The sequence below is a fragment of the Dryobates pubescens genome, chromosome 7, assembly GCF_014839835.1.
Source record: "Dryobates pubescens isolate bDryPub1 chromosome 7, bDryPub1.pri, whole genome shotgun sequence".
Taxonomy (NCBI): Eukaryota; Metazoa; Chordata; class Aves; order Piciformes; family Picidae; genus Dryobates; species Dryobates pubescens.
In genome coordinates this window covers 42401243-42420940 of record NC_071618.1, presented here as the reverse complement: position 1 = coordinate 42420940, position 19698 = coordinate 42401243, and the positions used below count along the sequence as shown (strand labels likewise).

Below are 19698 nucleotides of genomic sequence, written 5' to 3'. Positions count from 1 at the left end.
AAAATAGTTATTAGCCAAGTTGAAGTTGATGCAAGTGAACTAGTTGAACTCAAACTGGAGTCAGCTGGTTTAAATGTAACCATCGATGCATGGAAAACGAACTGGTATCTGCCTGTGGCTTGAACTAATTATTAACACAGAAACCTCCTTTTGGTGCTTTAAAATAGACTTTGAAATTTAGGTTTGAAAGAAAATTCCTAATGGCAGCTGCTCCCTTTCTTCTGGTTTCATTACCTAATATGACCTCTGCTCGTTCTGAAGTGCACTATGAGAGGCAATATTCTCATCACCTAACTTTTCTGAGCAACATGCTTTATTCACCTCTCCTCTGCAATCCTGAAAGGCACAATCCCAATTTGAGATCACAGGAGCACCAAGGTTGGAAGAGACTCCAACCTGTCACCACAGACCTCAGGACTAGATCATGGCACCAAGTGCCATGTCCAATCCCCTCTTGAACACCTCCAGGGATGGGGACTCCACCGCCTCCCTGGGCAGCACATTCCAATGACAAATGACTCTCTCTGTGAAGAACTTTCTCCTCACCTCGAGCCTAAACTTCCCCTGGCACAGCTTGAGACTGTGTCCTCTTGTTCTGGTGCTGGTTGCTAGAGAGAAGAGACCAACCCCTTCCTGGCTACAACCACCTTTCAGGTAGTTGTAGACAGCAAGAAGGTTTCCCCTGAGCCTCCTCTTCTCCAGGCTAAGCAACCCCAGCTCCCTCAGCCTCTCCTCACAGGGCTGTGCTCAAGGCCTCTCCCCAGCTTTGTTGCCCTTCTCTGGACACATTCAAGTGTCTCAATATCCTTCCTAAACTGAGGGGCCCAGAACTGGACACAGGACTCAAGGTGTGGCCTACCCAATGCAGAGTCCAGGGGCACAATGACCTCCCTGCTCCTGCTGGCCACACTATTCCTAATGCAGGCCAGAAATTGCAAGAACAACCTTCAAAAAGAACATTACCAGCCTCTGCATAAATTAATTACCTGATTCATCCTAACCTTACATTATGTTAAATTATGTTGTAACAGTTAGGAGCTGGCTGAAGGGCCGAGCCCAGAGATCAGTGCTGGGCCCCATCCTGTTCAATATCTTTATTGATGATCTGGATGAGAGGATTGAGTCCATCATCAGTAAATTTCCTGATGACACCAAGCTGGAGGCAGGAGTTGATCTGCTGGAGGGTAGAGAGGCTCTGCAGAGGGGACCTCGGCAGGCTGGACAGATGGGCAGAGTCCAAGGGCAGGAGATTGAACACATCCAAGTGCCAGGTGCTGCACATTGGCCACAGCAACCCCATGCAGTGCTACAGGCTGGGGTGAGAGGGGCTGGAGAGCAGCCAGGCAGAGAGGGACTTAGGGGTGCTGGTTGATGGTAGGCTGAATATGAGGCAGCAGTGTGCCCAGGCAGCCAAGAAGGCCAATGGCATCCTGGCTTGCATCAGGAACAGTGTGGCCAGCAGGAGAGTGGAGGTAATTCTCCTCCTGTATGCTGCACTGGTTAGGCCACACCTCAAGTCCTGTGTCCAGTTCTGGGCCCCTCATTTTAGGAAGGAGGTTGACTTGCTGGAACGAGTCCAGAGAAGGGCAACAAAGTTGGGGAGGGGTTTGGAACATAAGCCCTATGAGGAGAGACTGAGGGAGCTGGGGTTGCTTAGCCCAGAGAAGAGGAGACTCAAGGGTGGCCTTATTGCTCTCCACGACTACCTGAAGGGAGATTGTAGACAGGTAGAGGTTGGTCTCTTCTCCCAGGCAACCAGCACCAGAACAAGTGGACACAGTCTCAGGCTGTGCCAGGAGAGGTTTAGGCTGGATGTTAGGAAGAAGTTCTACACAGAGGGAGTGATTGGCCATTGGAATGGGCTGCCCAGGAGGTGGTGGAGTCACCATCATTGGAGGTGTTCAGGAGGAGACTTGATGGGGTGCTTGGTTGCATGGTTTAGTTGATTAGGTGGGTCAGATTGGTTGATAGGCTGGACACGATCTTGAAGGTCTCTTCTAACCTGGTCTATTCTATTCTATTCGATTCCTATTCTATTCTATTCTATTCTATCCTATTCTATTCTAATCTATTATATTCTATTCTACTAAAGGTTTTGGGGTAGAAGCTGCCTGTGGAAAACCTAACAAGGTTATGTTTTTCCTTTAGAACCGTGAAGTTATTCTGTAGTTTAAAACTGCAGTGCTCATCATGTGATAAAGCATTAGGCTGTTAATTACCAACTGCTACATACTCTGTATTGCCTGCTTACCCTAACCTGTATGCTCCTGCATGACCAACGTGTCACACAGGACAGGGTTTCCCTGTCAATTTTCTTGCACACTAAAAGAACAACAGAAACTCTCTGAGTATTTCCCAAATGTAAAACTTAACTCTTCACCCTGGATTCTCCCCACCTTTGTCATTTATCTGATAGAAATCCACAAAGATGTCTCCACAAATACATGGAGGCAAACCATTTGCTTGAAGCCTTGTGTAGATGACTGAAAGGGAGAGTCCATAACTGTTCTTCACCAGTTGTTTGGTTGTTGGTTTTGGTGGGATTTCCACCCCCCACTCCCCCTCAAGGGTACTATCAGCAACATCTAGATTTTCATTTACATCCACATTTTGCTGCAATTGAGTACTTGCTTTGTAAAAATAAGTCCTGGGACCAAGCTTGTTCAACATCTTTGTGGGTGCTATGGACAGTGGCATTGAGTGCACCCTCAGCAAGTTTGCTGAGGACACCAAGCTGTGTGGTGCAGCAGACAGGCTGGAGGGAAGGGAGGCCATCCAGAGGGACCTGGACAGGCTGGAGAGGTGGGCACAAGTCAGCCTCAGGAGGTTCAACAAGACCAAGTGCAGGGTCCTGCAGCTGGGTGGAGGCAATCCCAGGCACAAATCCAGGCTGGGCAGTGAGTGGCTGGAAAGCAGCCCTGAGGAGAGAGCCTTGGGGGTGCTGGGGGAGGAGAAGCTCAGCAGGAGCTCTCAGTGTGCACTTGCAGCCCGGAAAGCCAACCAGAGCCTGGGCTGCAGCAAGAGCAGTGTGGCCAGCAGGGCAAGGGAGGGGATTCTCCCCCTCTGCTCAGCTCTGGGGAGACCCCACCTGGAGTCCTGCCTCCAGTTCTGGAGCCCCTATTCCAAGAGGGATCTGGAGGTGCTGGAAGGTGTCCAGAGAAGGGCTATGAGGATGAGCAGAGGGCTGGAGCACCTCTCCTGTGAGGACAGACTGAAGGAGTTGGGGCTGTTCAGTCTGGAGAAGAGAAGGCTCCCAGGTGACCTCATTGTGGCCTTCCAGTATCTGAAGGGGGCTACAAGAAGGCTGGGGAGGGACTGCTCAGGCTGTCAGGTAGTGATAGGACTAGGGGGAATGGAATGAAGCTGGAGGTGGGGAGGAAGTTCTTCCCCATGAGAGTGGTGAAGCCCTGGAATGGGTTGTCCAGGGAGGTGGTTGAGGCTCCATCCCTGGAGGTGTTTAAGCCCAGGCTGGATGAGGCTCTGTCCAGCCTGATGTAGTGTGGGGTGTCCCTGCCCATGGTAGGAGGGTTGGAGCTAGATGATCCTTGTATCCCTTCCAACCCTGACTGATACTATGATATGTTCCAGTAGCCTGTAAGAGGTTAGATTTAAATTACAGTTTATATCTAAGTTGTTTCCTAATATGCTGCTACCTTGAAAACAGAGCTGACAGCTAAAAATGCTTTTGTTCTAAACTCAGGCAAGGATTGCACTAGAAAAAAATAAAGCAAACCAAATCTCTGCTTGGAAAAGTACACTGTAGATATCATCCAAGTCAACAAAACCCTCTAAGCTAAAGATGTATCTACATCACTTTGTTTCTCAGAGTTAACATGAAAAAGCTGAGCTTTTCATACATACCTCTCTTCCACAGGCTGAGGCAAATGCTGTTGCTCTATGGCATTAAGATACAGTGAGTCTGCTGTTTTAATCTGACAGGCCTGGACAGTCAGGTATTTGAATATATGCACCTTGCCCTTGGTACAAATCTGTTAGACAAGAAAAAAAAAGGTCAGGTTTACAACTAGACTGAAAAAATAATTGATGCCAAAGGTCAGGCAGAGTGAAGCTCCCTGAAAACCATCTGAGAGTGTCACAAGAGATAACACATAAAGGAAAAGGGATTTTATCCATTTCTTTAAGAAGTTGCTAACTACTTCAATTACACAATAAATTATTTGTGTGTATCAGTACCCACAGACAGTATGACAAAAATCAAGAGAAGAATGGATTATATTAAAAAATAAGCCACAGGCTGGGGTCAGAGTGGTTGGAGGGAGGCCAGGCAGAGAGGGACCTGGGGGTAGTGGTTGATGGTAGGCTGAACATGAGCCTGCAGCATGCCCAGGTGGCCAAGAAGGCCAATGGCATCCTGGCCTGGATCAGGAACAGTGTGGCCAGCAGGAGCAGGGAAGTCATTGTGCCCCTGGACTCAGCACTGGTTAGGCCACACCTGGAGTCCTATGTCCAGTTCTGGGCCCCTCAGTTTAAGAAGGATATTGAGACACTTGACTGTGTCCAGAGAAGGGCAACAAAGCTGGGGAGAAGCCTTGAGCACAGCCCTGTGAGGAGAGGCTGAGGGAGCTGGGGTTGCTTAGCCTGCAGAAGAGGCAGGGGAAACCTTGCTCTCTCCAACTCCCTGAAAGGAGGTTGTAGCCAGGTGGGTGTTGGTCTCTTCTCCCAGGCAACCAACACCAGAACAAGAGGACACAGTCTCAAGCTGCACCAGGGGAGCTTTAGGTTGGAGGTGAGGAGAAAGTTCTTCCCAGAGAGATTGGCCATTAGAATGTGCTGCCCAGGGAGGTGGTGGAGTCACCATCCCTAGAGGTGTTCAAAAAGGGACTGGATGTGGCACTTGAAGCCATGGTTACTTAGTCCTGAGGTCTTGGGTGCTAGGTTGGACTTGATGATCTCTGAGGTCTTTTCCAACCTTGTTGATTCTGTGATTCTATCTGATTATACCAAACATCAGAAGCCTGCAAATGCAGATGGTGACATTTTATAGGCTATAATATGTCATCAACTGCTCACTAGGAATGCATAATTTAAAGATTTTACTCACTTGTGCTGGTGGAGACTGCAAAGGGTTATTCTCAAGCAGTAATACTTGTAATTGCACCATCTTTCTAAAACAAATTGGTATCACAAGCACTTTATTGCAGGAAAAGTCAAACTTCACCAAGGGAAGCTGCACTAGTTCTAAAAGTAATATAAAAGAGAGAGAAGCTATTATATTTGTATTTATCATTGAAAGAATAAATATGGCTGAACAAGCTCTCTTTTGAATTCAGAAACTACAAAAACTCAGGTAGGAGTATGATCAATGTTTACTCACTTCTACCCCAGGAAATGAAAAGAGTGGCATCATCATAGACATCTCAATGAACATTACAAGAAATACACTGACTTGTTTTCCTGAAACTCAGCTGACAGTTCTCATCCTACATTCATAGCTAAATACTTGTGCAACTTGAAATGCCTACAAACATAAAGATAACTCATGAAAAAACCCTCACTGTTAACTTAAGGGGCAGGTGTGGATCTGTTAGAGGGTAGGAGGGCTCTGCAGAGGGACCTTGCCAGGCTGCACAGATGGGCAGAGGCCAAGGGCATGAGATTGAACACATTCAAGTACCGGGTTCTGCACATTGGCCACAACAACCCCATGCAGTGCTATAGCCTGGAGTCAGGGTGACTAGAGAGCAGCCAGGCAGAAAGGGACCTGGGGGTACTGGTTGATAGTAGGCTGAACATGAGCCAGCAGTGTGCCCAGGTGGCCAAGAAGGCCAATGGCATCCTGGCCTGCATCAGAAATAGTGTGGCCAGCAGGAGCAGGGAAGTCATTATGCCCCTGGACTCAGCACTGGTTAGGCCACACCTTAAGTCCTGTGTCCAGTTCTGGGCCCCTCAGGTTAGGAAAGATGTTGAGTTGCTGGAAGGTGTCCAGAGAAGGGCAACAAAGCTGGGGAGGGGTCTGGAGCACAGCCCTGTGAGGAGAGGCTGAGGGAGCTGGGGTTGCTTAGCCTGGAGAAGAGGAGGCTCAGGGGAGACCTTCTTGTCATCTACAACTCCCTGAAGGGAGGTTGTAGTCAGGAAGGGGTTGGTCTCTTCTCCCTGGCAACCAGCACCAGAACAAGAGGACACAGTCTCAAGCTGTGCCAGGGGAGGTTTAGGCTGGAGGTGAGGAAGAAGTTCTTCCCAGAAAGAGAGATTTGCCATTGGTACATGCTGTCCAGGGAGGTGGTGAAGTCACCATCGCTGGAAGTGTTTAAGAAGAGACTGGAGGCTGGATGGGGCACTTAGTGCCATGGTTTAGTTGATTAGATAGTGTTGGACAATAGGTTGGATTTGATGATCCTGACGTTCTCTTCCAACCTGGTTAATCCTGTGTATTCTGTGTGTGTGTTCTGAGTGGGTACCACTGAGTGTTACCTTCTGCAACCTCAAATGGAACAAATTGAAACACAAAGTAATTTTCCACTTCTTATTTACTGATACAGTTAAAAAACACTTGCAAAGCATTAATAAGAAGAGCTGCCTTAAAATCATGAGAGTTTTTTGTTTGACAGCTGTTACCTTGGGGTAAAACTTCGAGGTAATTTCTTCTGACATTCAGCTCCTTTAAGCATTTCAGCTTGCCTATCTGCTGTGGCAAAGTTGTGATTTCGTTACAGCTGACATCCTACAGTGAAACAGGAATAACACAAATAAGGAACTTTTGGCTCTCAAATCACACATGTGTGAAATTGTAGCTAATTTGCTGTTAGTGTTCCTGCACTTTGTTAACCTGGTAACATGCAACCAGCTATGTCTTGCCCCCACAAAGCACAACTAGGGACGTGATCGTTTAGGCGATCGGTTGGACTTGAGGTTCTTGGAGGTCTCTTCCAACCTGGCTGATTCTGTGAGAAAATGTTGACACATCACTTACAAACCCTGAGCTCTGATTCTTATTTGGAGTTAAAAAACCTTCATTTTGAAAATGAATTGCTTTAGAAGTACTTAAACCATTTGCTTAAGAGGTCCAACCTTTAGTTCTTCATTTTTATCCAGATGAAGAACTGAGCTCTGCGAATGCAGCATCATGATATGAAACCAAGCATGTTTGGGTGAAAGCTAAGTGGAGTAATACCATATAGAATAGAATAGAATAGAATAGAATAGAATAGAATAGAATAGAATAGAATAGAATAGAATAGAATAGAATAGAATAGAATAGAATAGAATAGAATAGAATAGAATTAACCAGGTTGGAAAAGACCTTTGAGATTATCAAGTCCAACCTGTTCTCCTGACTAGCCCAAAGCATGCTTTTAGGATGGTGACTCCTATTCTCTTCATGCTTCCAATGGATTTTACACAGTATCTGGTAGCTCTTAGACTACAAAACTCCTGGAAATTGGTCAGACTTCTGAGGAATCTCTTTGAAGATAGTTGCTTTAATACTAGCCTAAAGCATTACATTAGGATAGGGTGCTTGGTTGCATGGTTTTGTTGATTAGGTGGTGTTGGATGATAGGTTGGACACGATGATCTTGAAGGTCTCTTCCAACATGGTCTGGTCTGGTCTATTCTATTCTATTCTATTCTATTCTATTCTATTCTATTCACTACCTTCAACAATAAAAGCTAGTTAAGGAAAAAATTAGAGTAAATCAAAATGTGATCTGGTTATGCTGCTGGTTATGGAATAGAAAACAACCATCCATCCAGAGGAGTTCCAAACAAGGTCTTTGAGAACAAGAGGACACAGACTCAAGCTGCACCAGAGGAGGTTTAGGTTGGATGTTAGGAAGAAGTTCTTCGTAGCAAGAGTGATTGGCCTTTGGAATGTGCTGCCCAGGGAGGTGGTGGAGTCACCATCACTGGAGGTGTTTAGAAGGAGACTGGATGAGGTGCTTGGTGCCATGGTTTAGTTGATTAGATGGTGTTGGGTGATAGGTTGGACTCAATGATCTCAAAAGTGTTGTCCAAGCTGGTTAATTCTATTCTATTCACTGTATTAGATAAGTTTCTTTGTGGAACAGAATCTCACTGCTGCCAGAGCTTCCTTCCTTCCCTTGTCAAAACAATCAGGAAATTATTTTAGCTTTTAGATAAGGAAATTAAAAGATCCCAGTTAATGAGTACATTTTTTTGCCCAAGTTGCCACAAAGTGCAGTTAATTGCACTGCTCTCAGAGCATTTATTTTTAAAGCTTTACTGTTCTATTTTTAATTTCCCACCTTTTCAACAACTTCATAATTAGACAGTCCTTTTATAGAGCATGGAATCTAAATTTCAAGTCACCTTGGGGCAGAGAAGCTCTCGACCAAGTGCACTTAGGCACACACATCAGGGCTAGTTAGGGAAAGAACCAGAGAATTTTAAAGGAAGTGAAAAATAGAAGAAAACAAAACCCTGGCAGTGTGAGAGTGCAGCCTCAAAAACAATGTCCACTTTCAAGCTTTCAAAACATCCTCAATGAGACTGATCTGTTATGAAAGCATGTCAGCATTTGCAGGATCTCTGCAGACAGTGGAATCCTTTATTCTACTAAACACTGCAGTCCAAGTACTTCTGAAATTATTACTTTGTTTGAATAGCTGCAAAAAACAAAGGCCTGTGACATTATTTCTAGTTATACCTATGCTCTTGATTATTATTAGACTTGATGAGTGTGTAAGTGACAGTGAGAGTGCTGTTCTTTCCCATTACTTGGGCAGTCATGGAAGCAATACAAGCAATACTATCAGGCCACCACAGGCTGGGGTCAGAGTGGCTGGAGAGCAGCCAGGCAGAAAGGGACCTGGAGGTACTGGTTGACAGTAGACTGAACATGAGGCAGCAGTGTGCCCAGGGGGCCAAGAAGGCCAATGGCATCCTGGCCTGCATCAGGAACAGTGTGGCCAGCAGGAGCAGGGAGGTCATTCTGCCCCGGACTCAGCACTGGTTAGGCCACACCTTGAGGACTGTGTCCAGTTCTGGGCCCCTCAGTTTAGGAAGGAGGTTGAGTTGCTGGAAGGTGTCCAGAGAAGGGCAACAAAGCTGGGGAGGGGTTTGGAGCACAGCCCTGTGAGGAGAGGCTGAGGGAGCTGGGGTTGCTTAGCCTGGAGAAGAGGAGGCTCAGGGGAGACCTTCTTGTCATCTACAACTCCCTGAAGGGAGGTTGTAGGCAGGTGGGGGTTGGTCTCTTCTCCCAGGCAACCAGCACCAGAACAAGAGGACACAGTCTCAAGCTGTGCCATGGGAGGTTTAGGCTGGAGGTGAGGAAGTTCTTCAGAGAAAGAGAGATTGGCCATTGGAATGTGCTGCCCAGGGAGGTGGTGGAGTCACCATCACTGGAGGTGTTTAGAAGGAGACTGGATGAGGCACTTGGTGCCATGGTTTAGTTGATTAGATGGTGGTGGGTGATAGGTTGGGACTCAAAGGTCTTTTCCAACTTGGTTAATTCTATTCTATTCAATGTCAAAGCCAAATGCCTATGGCTTTCAAGCTAATAATTTTTAATGGAACTGTGCAACAAGCAGTTTAGAGTTCACTTCATGGACATCAGCAGCCAAATGAGGTGCAAATACCTATTCAAGTTCCATGGAATTAGTGTGGGCAGGTCAGATTTCTTGTGTCACTTCTATTTTGTTATCAGTTAGGCCTTGTCCTGCCATGACAACAGTTTCTCAAGATTAATGTGAAGTGTATTGAAATTTAACACTAATCCCTGTGTCATGAAAACAAAATCATCATTCTTCTTTTATTTACAGTGAAGTTTAAATGGTCTTAAGCTAACAAAACTCACCATAATATAAACAGGAAAACAAATATGGTACTCTGGACTCAGAGGAACTTATTTATTCACACACACACACTGGAGTTTAACCAATCTATGCAAATTAAGGTAAACTCCCTCCTTCCTTCCATTTTCAAACTTGGGACTCCTGAGTGAGCTGTTCCTCTTACAAAGCACATAGATACTGTCAGAGCTTGTGACAGACGAGCCATACTGAAAGGTAAAGGGAAGATACATGGTGCCTGAGCACATGGATCCCTTTAGGCAACAGATGGCAGTAGGTCCCACTTGCTCAGGTTCCTGCCCTAGATAGAGGAATGAACTGAAAGGCCTAACTAAATGCCAGCTGAGAGATTTAAAGGCTTCCAAGGCAAGACAGTCATCATCCCACAGAAGGAGAAGGCTGTCATCTGAAGAAGGCAGAAGTGCAGTACTGCCTGAGAGGATGAAGGCTCTAATTCTATCATACATCTGCTCACTTGGGAACAACTATGGAGCCAGTTCTGGCCAACTACTTTTCTTTGATGGAAAGTAAGTTTCAGATTCTTAGCACACTAGTCTTGCATCCATCCTCAGGGCTAACAGTGGAGGTATGACTGAGCCTCACAGCTGCACAGCACTGGTTAGGCCACACCTTGTGTTCTGTGTCCAGTTCTGGGCCTCTCAGTTTAGGAAAGATGTTGACTTGCTGGAAGGTGTCCACAGAAGGACAACAAAGCTGGGGAGGGGTTTGGAGCACAGCCCTGTGAGGAGAGGCTGAGGGAGCTGGGGTTGCTTAGCCTGGAGGAGGCTCAGGGGTGACCTTATTGCTGTCTACAGCTCCCTGAAGGGAGGCTGTAGCCAGGTGGGGGTTGGTCTGTTCTCCCAGGCAACCAGCACCAGAACAAAAGGACACAGTCTCAAGCTGTGCCAGGGCAGGTTTAGGCTGGATGTTAGGAAGAAGTTCTTCCCAGAAAGAGAGATTGGCCATGGGAATGTGCTGCCCAGGGAGGTGGTGGAGTCACCATCACTGGAAGTGTTTAGGAAGAGCCTGGATGGGGCACTTGGTGCCATGGTTTAGTTGATTAGATGGTGTTGGGTGATAGGTTGGACTCGATGATCTTGAAGGTCTTTTCCAAGCTGGTTAATTCTATTCTATTCTATTCTATTCTATTCTATTCTATTCTAAATTAAAGCAAGTTTCCCACCCAAACTTTGCAAATAGTTGTAATATATACCACAGGGGGGGCTAATTTATATGGTGTTTTGACACACATAAGACAGCTGTCACATCTATATAACCTGGAATCCAAAACACTTAAAAGAATACCTGAACATTTCCTGCATGTATTATCTCATTCTATGACACAAGCATTAAACTATACAAACATACCCATGTGACAGGAAAAGAACTGCCTAACCCCTTTTTGAAGGAGAGAGGGGGGAAACTTAGTCAGCTGGAAAGATCTGACCCAATTTGCAGTAAACTGCACTTGTATCATTCTAGAGTGACTAAATAGGTAAACCTTGTGTCAAAAAGTTAGTAAGAAAAAGCAATCCATTGACTATGTACCAGAACAAGAGGACACAGTCTCAAGCTGTGCCAGGGGAGGTTTAGGCTGGAGGTGAGGAGAAAGTTCTACACAGAGAGAGCGATTGGCCATTGGAATGTGCTGCCCAGGGAGGTGGTGGAGTCACCATCATTGGAGGTGTTCAGGAGGAGACTTGGTAGGGTGCTTGGTGCCATGGGTTAGTTGATTAGGTGGTGTTGGATGATAGGTTGGAAATGACGATCTTGAAGGTCTCTTCCAACCTGGTCAATTCTATTCTATTCTATTCCATTCCATTCCATTCCATCCCATCCCATCCCATCCCATCCCATCCCATCCTATCCTATCCTATCCTATCCTATCCTATCCTATCCTATCTGTATTATGCATTTATGCACTATGTATTTATATGCACTATATTTTACTGCATGCAGCTTGTGAAACACTTTGGGAACCTGAGAGAGCTTGGCAAAACCCTAGCAAATCAAGAAGTGCATGCAGCCAGGTGGCATTTCACCTCTCAAGATCCTTCCATCAAGCCAGCTCAAAACCAGCACTGTGGATGTGCCAAAACAGCAGCATGCCCTGCCAAAGGGCTGGGTGGCAGCGTTTCTTGGAGGCCACAGGCTACCCAGACTGGCATTGCTCTTAAACAGCTGAATGCTTTATGCAACAACTGCAGTATGACTTCATCTTCCCCACCCTTTTTACTTATTTTAAAACAATGATCATCTTATTATCAAAATTGCATCATATTATACATAGTATCATAGTATCAGTCAGGGTTGGAAGGGACCACAAGGATCATCTAGTTCCAACCCCCCTGCCATGGGCAGGGACACCCCACACTACATCAGCCTGGCCACAGCCTCATCCAGCCTGGGCTTAAACACCTCCAGGGATGGGGCCTCAACCACCTCCCTGGACAACCCATTCCAAGGCTTCACCACTTTCCTGGGGAAGAACTTCCTCCTCACCTCCAGCCTGAATCTCCCCAACTCCAGCTTCATTCCATTCCCCCTAGTCCTAGCACTACCTGACAGCCTGAGCAGTCCCTCCCCAGCCTTCTTGGAGGCCCCCTTCAGCTACTGGAAGGCCACAATGAGGTCACCTGGGAGCCTTCTCTTCTCCAGACTGAACAGCCCCAACTCCTTCAGTCTGTCCTCACAGGAGAGGTGCTCCAGCCCTCTGCTCATCCTCCTGGCCCTTCTCTGGACACCTTCCAGCACCTCCAGATCCCTCTTGTAACAGGGGCTCCAGAACTGGAAGATGCCAACACACATCCTGGCTCTCAATCCCAGCACTCTTTGCGTGTCCCAGTGCATCACGGCTGAGTCCTTTCCAGCTCACGAATGCAACTCATTGAACTGGAAATCTAGCAAACGCTCCTGGTGGCATCAAACTAAGTGATCAGGTCATCTGAACAGAACCATGCCCAATTCATTAACAACTCATTATTCACTTTCCTCCCCTCTCCTCCTCCTCACAAAGAACTAGCATCAGACCTTCCTGAGCTTTCTTAATTCCAGGCTACCAAAGCCACATGTTGCTGCAGCCTCTTACTGGAGATACTGTTAGGGCAGGAGCTGCTGTGCTCTTCATGACAAAGACTGAAATTACACTGGAACTTGAAAGCAACATGAACATTCAGCATTCCAGAAGCTGTTCCAAACATATAATTTTGTTGTTGGCTTTGGGGTATTTTTATCTGGTTTTTGTTTGGCTGATGGCTTTTTTTTTGTTGGGGTTTTTTGGTTGGTTCGGGTTTAGGTGGTTGGTTGGTTGGTTGGGGTTTTGTTTTGGGGGGGAGGGGGTTGTGTGTGTGTGCTTTGGTTTTGTTTTTGAACAATCTTATCTCCTTTAGGTGTAACCTATGCTGGTTTTCAGACTGTCAGCTTTTAACTGTTCAAGTTTCTAAACCAAGGAGAGGGCCTAAAGGGCTAAGCTATGCAGAAACTCTTAACAACAAACACTTACACCATCAGCAAGGCTAGCTGACCTTAACTGGGAGAGCTCAAACTTGAAATTAGAGGGGAAACTAGGTAGGAAAGAACTTTATAGCCACAGCCTACAAAATGCAAAAGAGGAAGAGAAAGGGAGAGAAGGGGAAGCATTCTCTTGTGTACATTTTCCACACACAGGCTTTAAAAGGACATTCAATGAAATACATCTTAAGGTACCATTTTATATTCTCATTTACTAGGCAATACACTGCAGGAGATCTACTGCCTGCAGAAACAGTGGTTGTTATCTTTGAAAACAAGAGGAATATAACCATTTTGTAGATTTAGGTGAGTGTTCCAGGAAAGGGAAGGTTGCATGTCAAAAACAGGGAAGCAAAATTCAAACAGACTGATCAGATCAGTTTCAGCAGTGGAATGCAAAGTGGTAAGCAGTCATAAACAGAGAGAAAGGAAACAGAAGGAGAGGGTGCTGCAGGGCACAGCTCTGCAGTCTGCTGCCAGAATTGCAAGCTTGAAACAGCAAACCAGGGAGCCAGGGCAGGTGGCAAGTAAAACTGGCAAAGTTAATGCACTTAGAAGCTGAGTTTTACAATGAAGCAAAGGCAGTGGTGCTGTCGAGAGAGGTCCTGAAGAACTTGAACTCTGATTCAGAAGCTCAAAAATTCATTTTGTAAGCTGCATGATAGCATTAGGCATTTGTTCATTTGCAAAGTGAATGTTACTGTTTCTAGTTGAAATACAAAGGAAGTAAAAATAAAACATGGAAAAAAAAGATGAGCAACATACCAGTTCCATTAACTGTTTTAGCTGACCTATCTCTTCTGGGAGGGAACCTAGCTTATTGTTACTTGCAATTAAGACTTTTAGAGGAAGACCACACAGGCAAGCTGGCAAAGAAGAAAGCTGATTTCGACTGCAACAGAACACAAAAATAACCATTAAAGCCACCAGTGATGTTCTCCTGTATACTCACACAAAAGTCTGAGAGCTGCAAAATTCCTTCACTTCCATGAGGCAGGTTTTATGCAGACAAAATTCACACTTTTGAATGGCTATCACTTATAAAACACTTGCACACCCCAAACCCCCGCATCGCTGAGGAAACAGTAGTGTGGAGTTGACCACTCTGCAAACCATGTCTTGTATCGGATTCATAACATCATAGTGAGTCTGGTTGTCACCCAGAGCAGCTGTTTGCCTTCCTAATAAAGTCAAGAATGTCAAGTGGGACAGCATTTCTCATGTAAATGAGAGTTTATGTGGCAATACAGTGGATGCCTTCTGTTCTCACTAAAGACAAATGAATGACATATTAAATGGTTACTTCCTCAATCCTTTCAAAGCACCTTCATAATTCAAGATGAGTTGCTACTTCTTGTTCCATGATGTTAACCCAAGTAAATAGAGCAAAAATAAAACAACAATCTGGGACCATCAATGGTTTATTACTTTCCAAGGCTCATATTGAGCCATTTTATCTCTGGATGTAACTTCCTCCTCAAACTGATTACCATTTCTTCCCATGATTGGCATGTGCCATTCCAGTCCACATTATTGGAACTTAAGTAAATAAAAGGTGAGCAGACTTTCATCAAGGGAAGATCAAAATTTGGTAACAGACTTTCAGGATATTTATACTGTCATTCTAGGAACAACTGTTCAAGAAGCTAGAACAAATAGCATGACTTTCTGTGATCTCCAGATATATCAAAACATCAATTTCTGGTGAGCTGTGGATCAGTTCCCAGAGTAACCTTTAAGCTCAACAGAACAACATGTTAACTACTGACTCTTCCCAAATATTTAAGAGCTTTCATAAAATATGACTGCTTCTTTTCTTTATGGGGATTAACCTGTAGCAAAACAATGAACAGAAACTTAAAGCTGCACCCCAGTAAGAACTATCTCAGTAAGCTTCTGCATAAGGCGCCAGGTAACAAATAGGCACGAGGAAGTCTGAAAACAGATGGCAAAAATTGTCCTGTGTAATTCCAGTAAGAGTTGCAACACTGGCTTCAAACTAAAAGGGAAAATAATAATAATAATAATAGTAATAAAAAAAAAATCAACGTTCCACAAGTCACAAAACATTTCTCCAACTGCCAGCCCGATGGCTGCGTTTCGTAACATATTCATGCTCCACACGACAGCCTCAAAATGTTTTACACAGGATACTGTCATCACAGCTGTGCTACAGAGGCCAGGAGACAGGCACCAGATAACAAACTGAAGGCTATTGAAAATGAGAAATTCAACTACTAACCAGTAGTAATTGAACATGAGCCAGCAGTGTGCCCAGGGGGCCAAGAAGGCCAGTGGCATCCTGGCCTACATCAGAAATAGTGTGGCCAGCAGGAGCAGGGAAGTCATTGTGCCCCTGGACTCAGCACTGGTTAGGCCACACCTGGAGTCCTGTGTCCAGTTCTGGGCCCCTCAGTTTAGGAAAGATGTTGAGATGCTGGAAGGTGTCTAGAGAAGGGCAACAAAGCTGGGGAGGGGTTTGGAGCACAGCCCTGTGAGGAGAGGCTGAGGGAGCTGGGGTTGCTTAGCCTGGAGAAGAGGAGGATCAGGGGAGACCTCATTGATCTCTACAACTACCTGAGGGAGGTTGTAGCCAGAAGGGGGTTGGTCTCTTCTTCTCCCAGGCAATTAGCACCAGAAGAAGAGGACACAGTCTCAAGATGCACCAGGGGAGGTTTAGGCTTGAGGTGAGGAGAAAGTTCTTCCCAGAGGGAGTTGTTAGCCATTGGAATGTGCTGCCCAGGGAGGTGGTGGAGTCACTATCCCTGGAGGTGTTCAAGAGGGGATTGGATGTGGTACTTGATACCATGGTTTAGTTAGTCCTGAGGTGTTGGGTGCTAGGTTGGACTTGATGATCTTTGAGGTCTTTTCCAGCCTTATTGATTCTATGATTCTATGAAAGAAAGAATCAACACTTACTGTGGAGACAGAATTGTCAATTCCAGTCTCTTTGTAGAAGACCAAGGCACAACTCATCCTTACCAACAAAACTGTATAGAAACAACCAAGTTCTACAGAGTTCAAACTGGGGAGGCCTAGAATCTAAGAAAGCAACACTGTGCAGCACATCAGACAAAAAAGAACAATACTCAGTAAAAATACTTTTAACAGAATTTAGCAGCAACCCACCAAGAGCTAAGGGACAGCACAGAGCCAGGGCAACTGAGTAATAAATCATCATTAGTTTAAATAAATCATGAATAGTATCCATCAAGCCCAAAAGACTCTGTGTATCTCTTGGCAAGGCTTTCCAGTGCTGTGAAGCACAGGGCCTCTGCTAGGAGCAGGCAGACAAATATGCATTTTACATTTTTTATTGCTTTTTTTCTTGCCAAGAAGCAGCATGTTTAGAATGTCAAGGATATCCTTCCTTCTTCTACAGGCTGTTTACTGTGTTCAAGGGTGACTTTAAACTGAGGGAAATGATCTAACTCTGTCAAACTTGAACAACTCCTTTTTCTTTGGTCTGATTTGCTGTGATGTGTGATAGTAACTCTTTAACTGCTCTGATTTTGTGATGATGCACACAAATTCCAGCACCACACTGATTTCCAATTCAGATGTTTAATACATTGATTTCAAATACAAAAGAATTAAGCAGGTTGGAAAAGACCATTGAGATCATCAAGTCCAACCTATCACCCAACACCATCTGATCAACTAAACCATGGCACCAAGTGCCTCATCCAGTCTCTTCCAATGGCCATCCAATGGCAGCACATTCCAATGGCCAATCTCTCTTGCTGGGAAGAATTTCTTCCTAGCATCCAGCCTAAACCTCCCCTGGCACAGCTTGAGACTGTGTCCTCTTGTTCTGGTGCTGGTTGCCTGGGAGAAGAGACCAACCCCCACCTGGCTACAACCTCCCTTCAGGGAGTTGTACACAGCAAGGTCTCCCCTGAGCCTCCTCTTCTGCAGGCTAAGCAACCCCAGCTCCCTCAGCCTCTCCTCATAGGGCTGTGCTCCAAACCCCTCCCCAGCTTTGTTGCCCTTCTCTAGACACCTTCCAGCAACTCAACATCTTTCCTAAACTGAGGGGCCCAGAACTGGACACAGGACTCCAGGTGTGGCCTAACCAGTGCTGAGTCCAGGGGCAGAATGACTTCCCTGCTCCTGCTGGCCACACTACTCCTGAATGAGATCTTTCTAATTACTAAATGTACTATGTTTTATAAACTCAACTTAATCTAGGCTTAATTTCTTTGTATGTATCTAACAAACTATTCTATTCTATTCTATTTCAAGTCCTATTCCTTTCATATGTGCAGATACTGAAGGCACACCATTCCCCTTTCAGTTTTTAGGGCCACAATTAGCGTTCCACGGTAGCCAAAACTGCAGCATGGTAACAGTGCAGGAAGGCTTGAGAAACACTCTCATTGTTTACAAAACTGATGATCAAGCCTTCTACTTTAAGGGTAACAAAGCTGGGGAGGGGTTTGGAGCACAGCCCTGTGAGGAGAGGCTGAGGGAGCTGGGGTTGCTTAGCCTGGAGAAGAGGAGGCTCAGGGCAGACCTTCTTGCTTTCTACAACTCCCTGAAGGGAGGTTGTAGCCAGGTGGGGGTTGGTCTCTTCTCCCAGGCAGCCAGCACCAGAACAAGAGGACACAGTCTCAAGCTGCAGCAGGGGAGGTTTAGGCTGGATGCTAGGAAGAAGTTCTTCCCAGAAAGAGAGATTGGCCATTGGAATGTTCTGCCCAGGGAGGTGGTGGAGTCACCATCCCTGGAAGTGTTTAAGAAGAGACTGGATGAGGCACTTGGTGCCATGGTTTAGTTGACTAGATGGTGTTGGGTGAGAGATTGGACTCTATGATCTCAAAGGTCTTTTCCAACCTGGTCTGGTCTGGTCTGGTCTATTCTATTCTATTCTATTCAAATTTTAAAGGCCAAAGGCCACTTTGCCTCCTACTCAAACACCATTCTCAGTAAGGCCAGATTATTATAGCTTCACTATTACTATTTTTAATCTATTCAGCTGCAAAGAAACCTCCACAACTACTCCCAACTGTGGAAGTGCCAACATGCCCTCTCTCAAAAGCAACTGTGCCTTCACTTGCACTGTAACCAGTAGCAAGCATAGAATCATAGAATCAATAAGGTTGGAAGAGACCTGAAGGAAATCCTGCACACCAATTCATTTTCACACATTTCCCATTTAGCAGAGACTAAAGAGCCTAGCTCTCTCCTCATTCCTCCTAAGAAGGCAGTATCTAGACTTATTTAATCCTGTCTCTGTCCTTCCATCTTTTTAGCTACAAAAAGTGTACCAAGTCTCACAACATTTATCATCAGAAGGGAATGAAAAGAATATGACTCTGCTGCTGTGATTAGCATCCTGACTTTGCTACATGAGTAAAGGAAAGAAAGGGATTGATATTACTCATTGATAAACAATGAGCTATATACTTTGGCCTTTACAATGCCTTCATACAGAGCTGTATCTTCAGCCAATGAGTTTTTGCATCATTGGGATTCAATCAGTTGAAAAATGAAGTTAGTTGTTCCAGAAACAAAGTGCAGCCAAAGAAACCACAAACCAACCAACCAACCAACCAACCAACCCACCCCAGCTTTAAACATTTGCCAATAAAATAGATGACAAAGAGTTGAACTTACCTCAGGTTTAAGTAAGTTAGCATTTGCAAGTTCACTATGGCATCTGGTACAATTTTAATACAATTGTGGTAGAGATTTAGTGTTTCCAGGGACACAAAATGGCACAGCTCTGTAGGAACCTCTGCTAATCTATTCTTGGATAAATCTGTGGAGAGAAAAAGAGAAGGTTTTGAGCCACCAGAAAGATATACTGTGAGAAGCTATGCTGCTTGATTAAAATAAATTCATAAATGTAATCCTACAGTGAGAGAGAACTCAGCACTGGTTAGGCCACACCTTCAGTCCTGTGTCCAGTGCTGGGCCCCTCAATTTAAGTGCATTGAGACACTTGAACATGGCCAGGGAAGAGCAACGAGGCTGGGAAGAAGCCTGGAGCAGAAGCCATATGAGGAGAGGCTGAGGGAGCTGGGGTTGCTTAGCCTGGAGAAGAGGAGGCTCTGGGGAGGCCTTCTTGCTCTCTACAACTACCTGAGGGAGGTTGTAGCCAGGTGGGGGTTGGTCTCTTCTCCCAGGCAACCAGCACCAGAACAAGAGGACACAGTCTCAAGCTGTGCCATGGGAGGTTTAGGCTGGAGGTGAGGAGAAAGTTCTTCACTGAGAGAGTTGTTAGCCATTGGAATGTGCTGCCCAGGGAGGTCACCATCCCTGGAGATGTTCAAAAAGGGATTGGATGTGGCACTTGAAGTTTAGTTAGTTTATCTAGGTTTAGTTAGTCCTGAGGTGTTGGGTGACAGGTTGGACTTGATGATCTCTGAGGTCTTTTCCAATCTTATTGATTGATTCTATGACTGGGTTTTTCTTG

The 19698-nt window shown here is 45.4% G+C and overlaps 1 protein-coding gene across 1 annotated transcript in view; it reads right to left on the bottom strand.

Annotated features, from left to right (window-relative positions):
* LRCH1 (leucine rich repeats and calponin homology domain containing 1) overlaps nucleotides 1-19698 on the bottom strand; it is a 126512-nt gene that overhangs the window by 51351 nt on the left and 55463 nt on the right. The window contains exons 2-6 of the mRNA XM_054163112.1: nucleotides 18897-19041; nucleotides 14046-14172; nucleotides 6577-6682; nucleotides 5063-5199; nucleotides 3862-3989 (exon numbers count right to left, since the gene is read on the bottom strand). Of these exons, the coding sequence (XP_054019087.1) occupies nucleotides 3862-3989; nucleotides 5063-5199; nucleotides 6577-6682; nucleotides 14046-14172; nucleotides 18897-19041 (643 nt within the window). The remainder of the gene's footprint in view (nucleotides 1-3861; nucleotides 3990-5062; nucleotides 5200-6576; nucleotides 6683-14045; nucleotides 14173-18896; nucleotides 19042-19698) is intronic.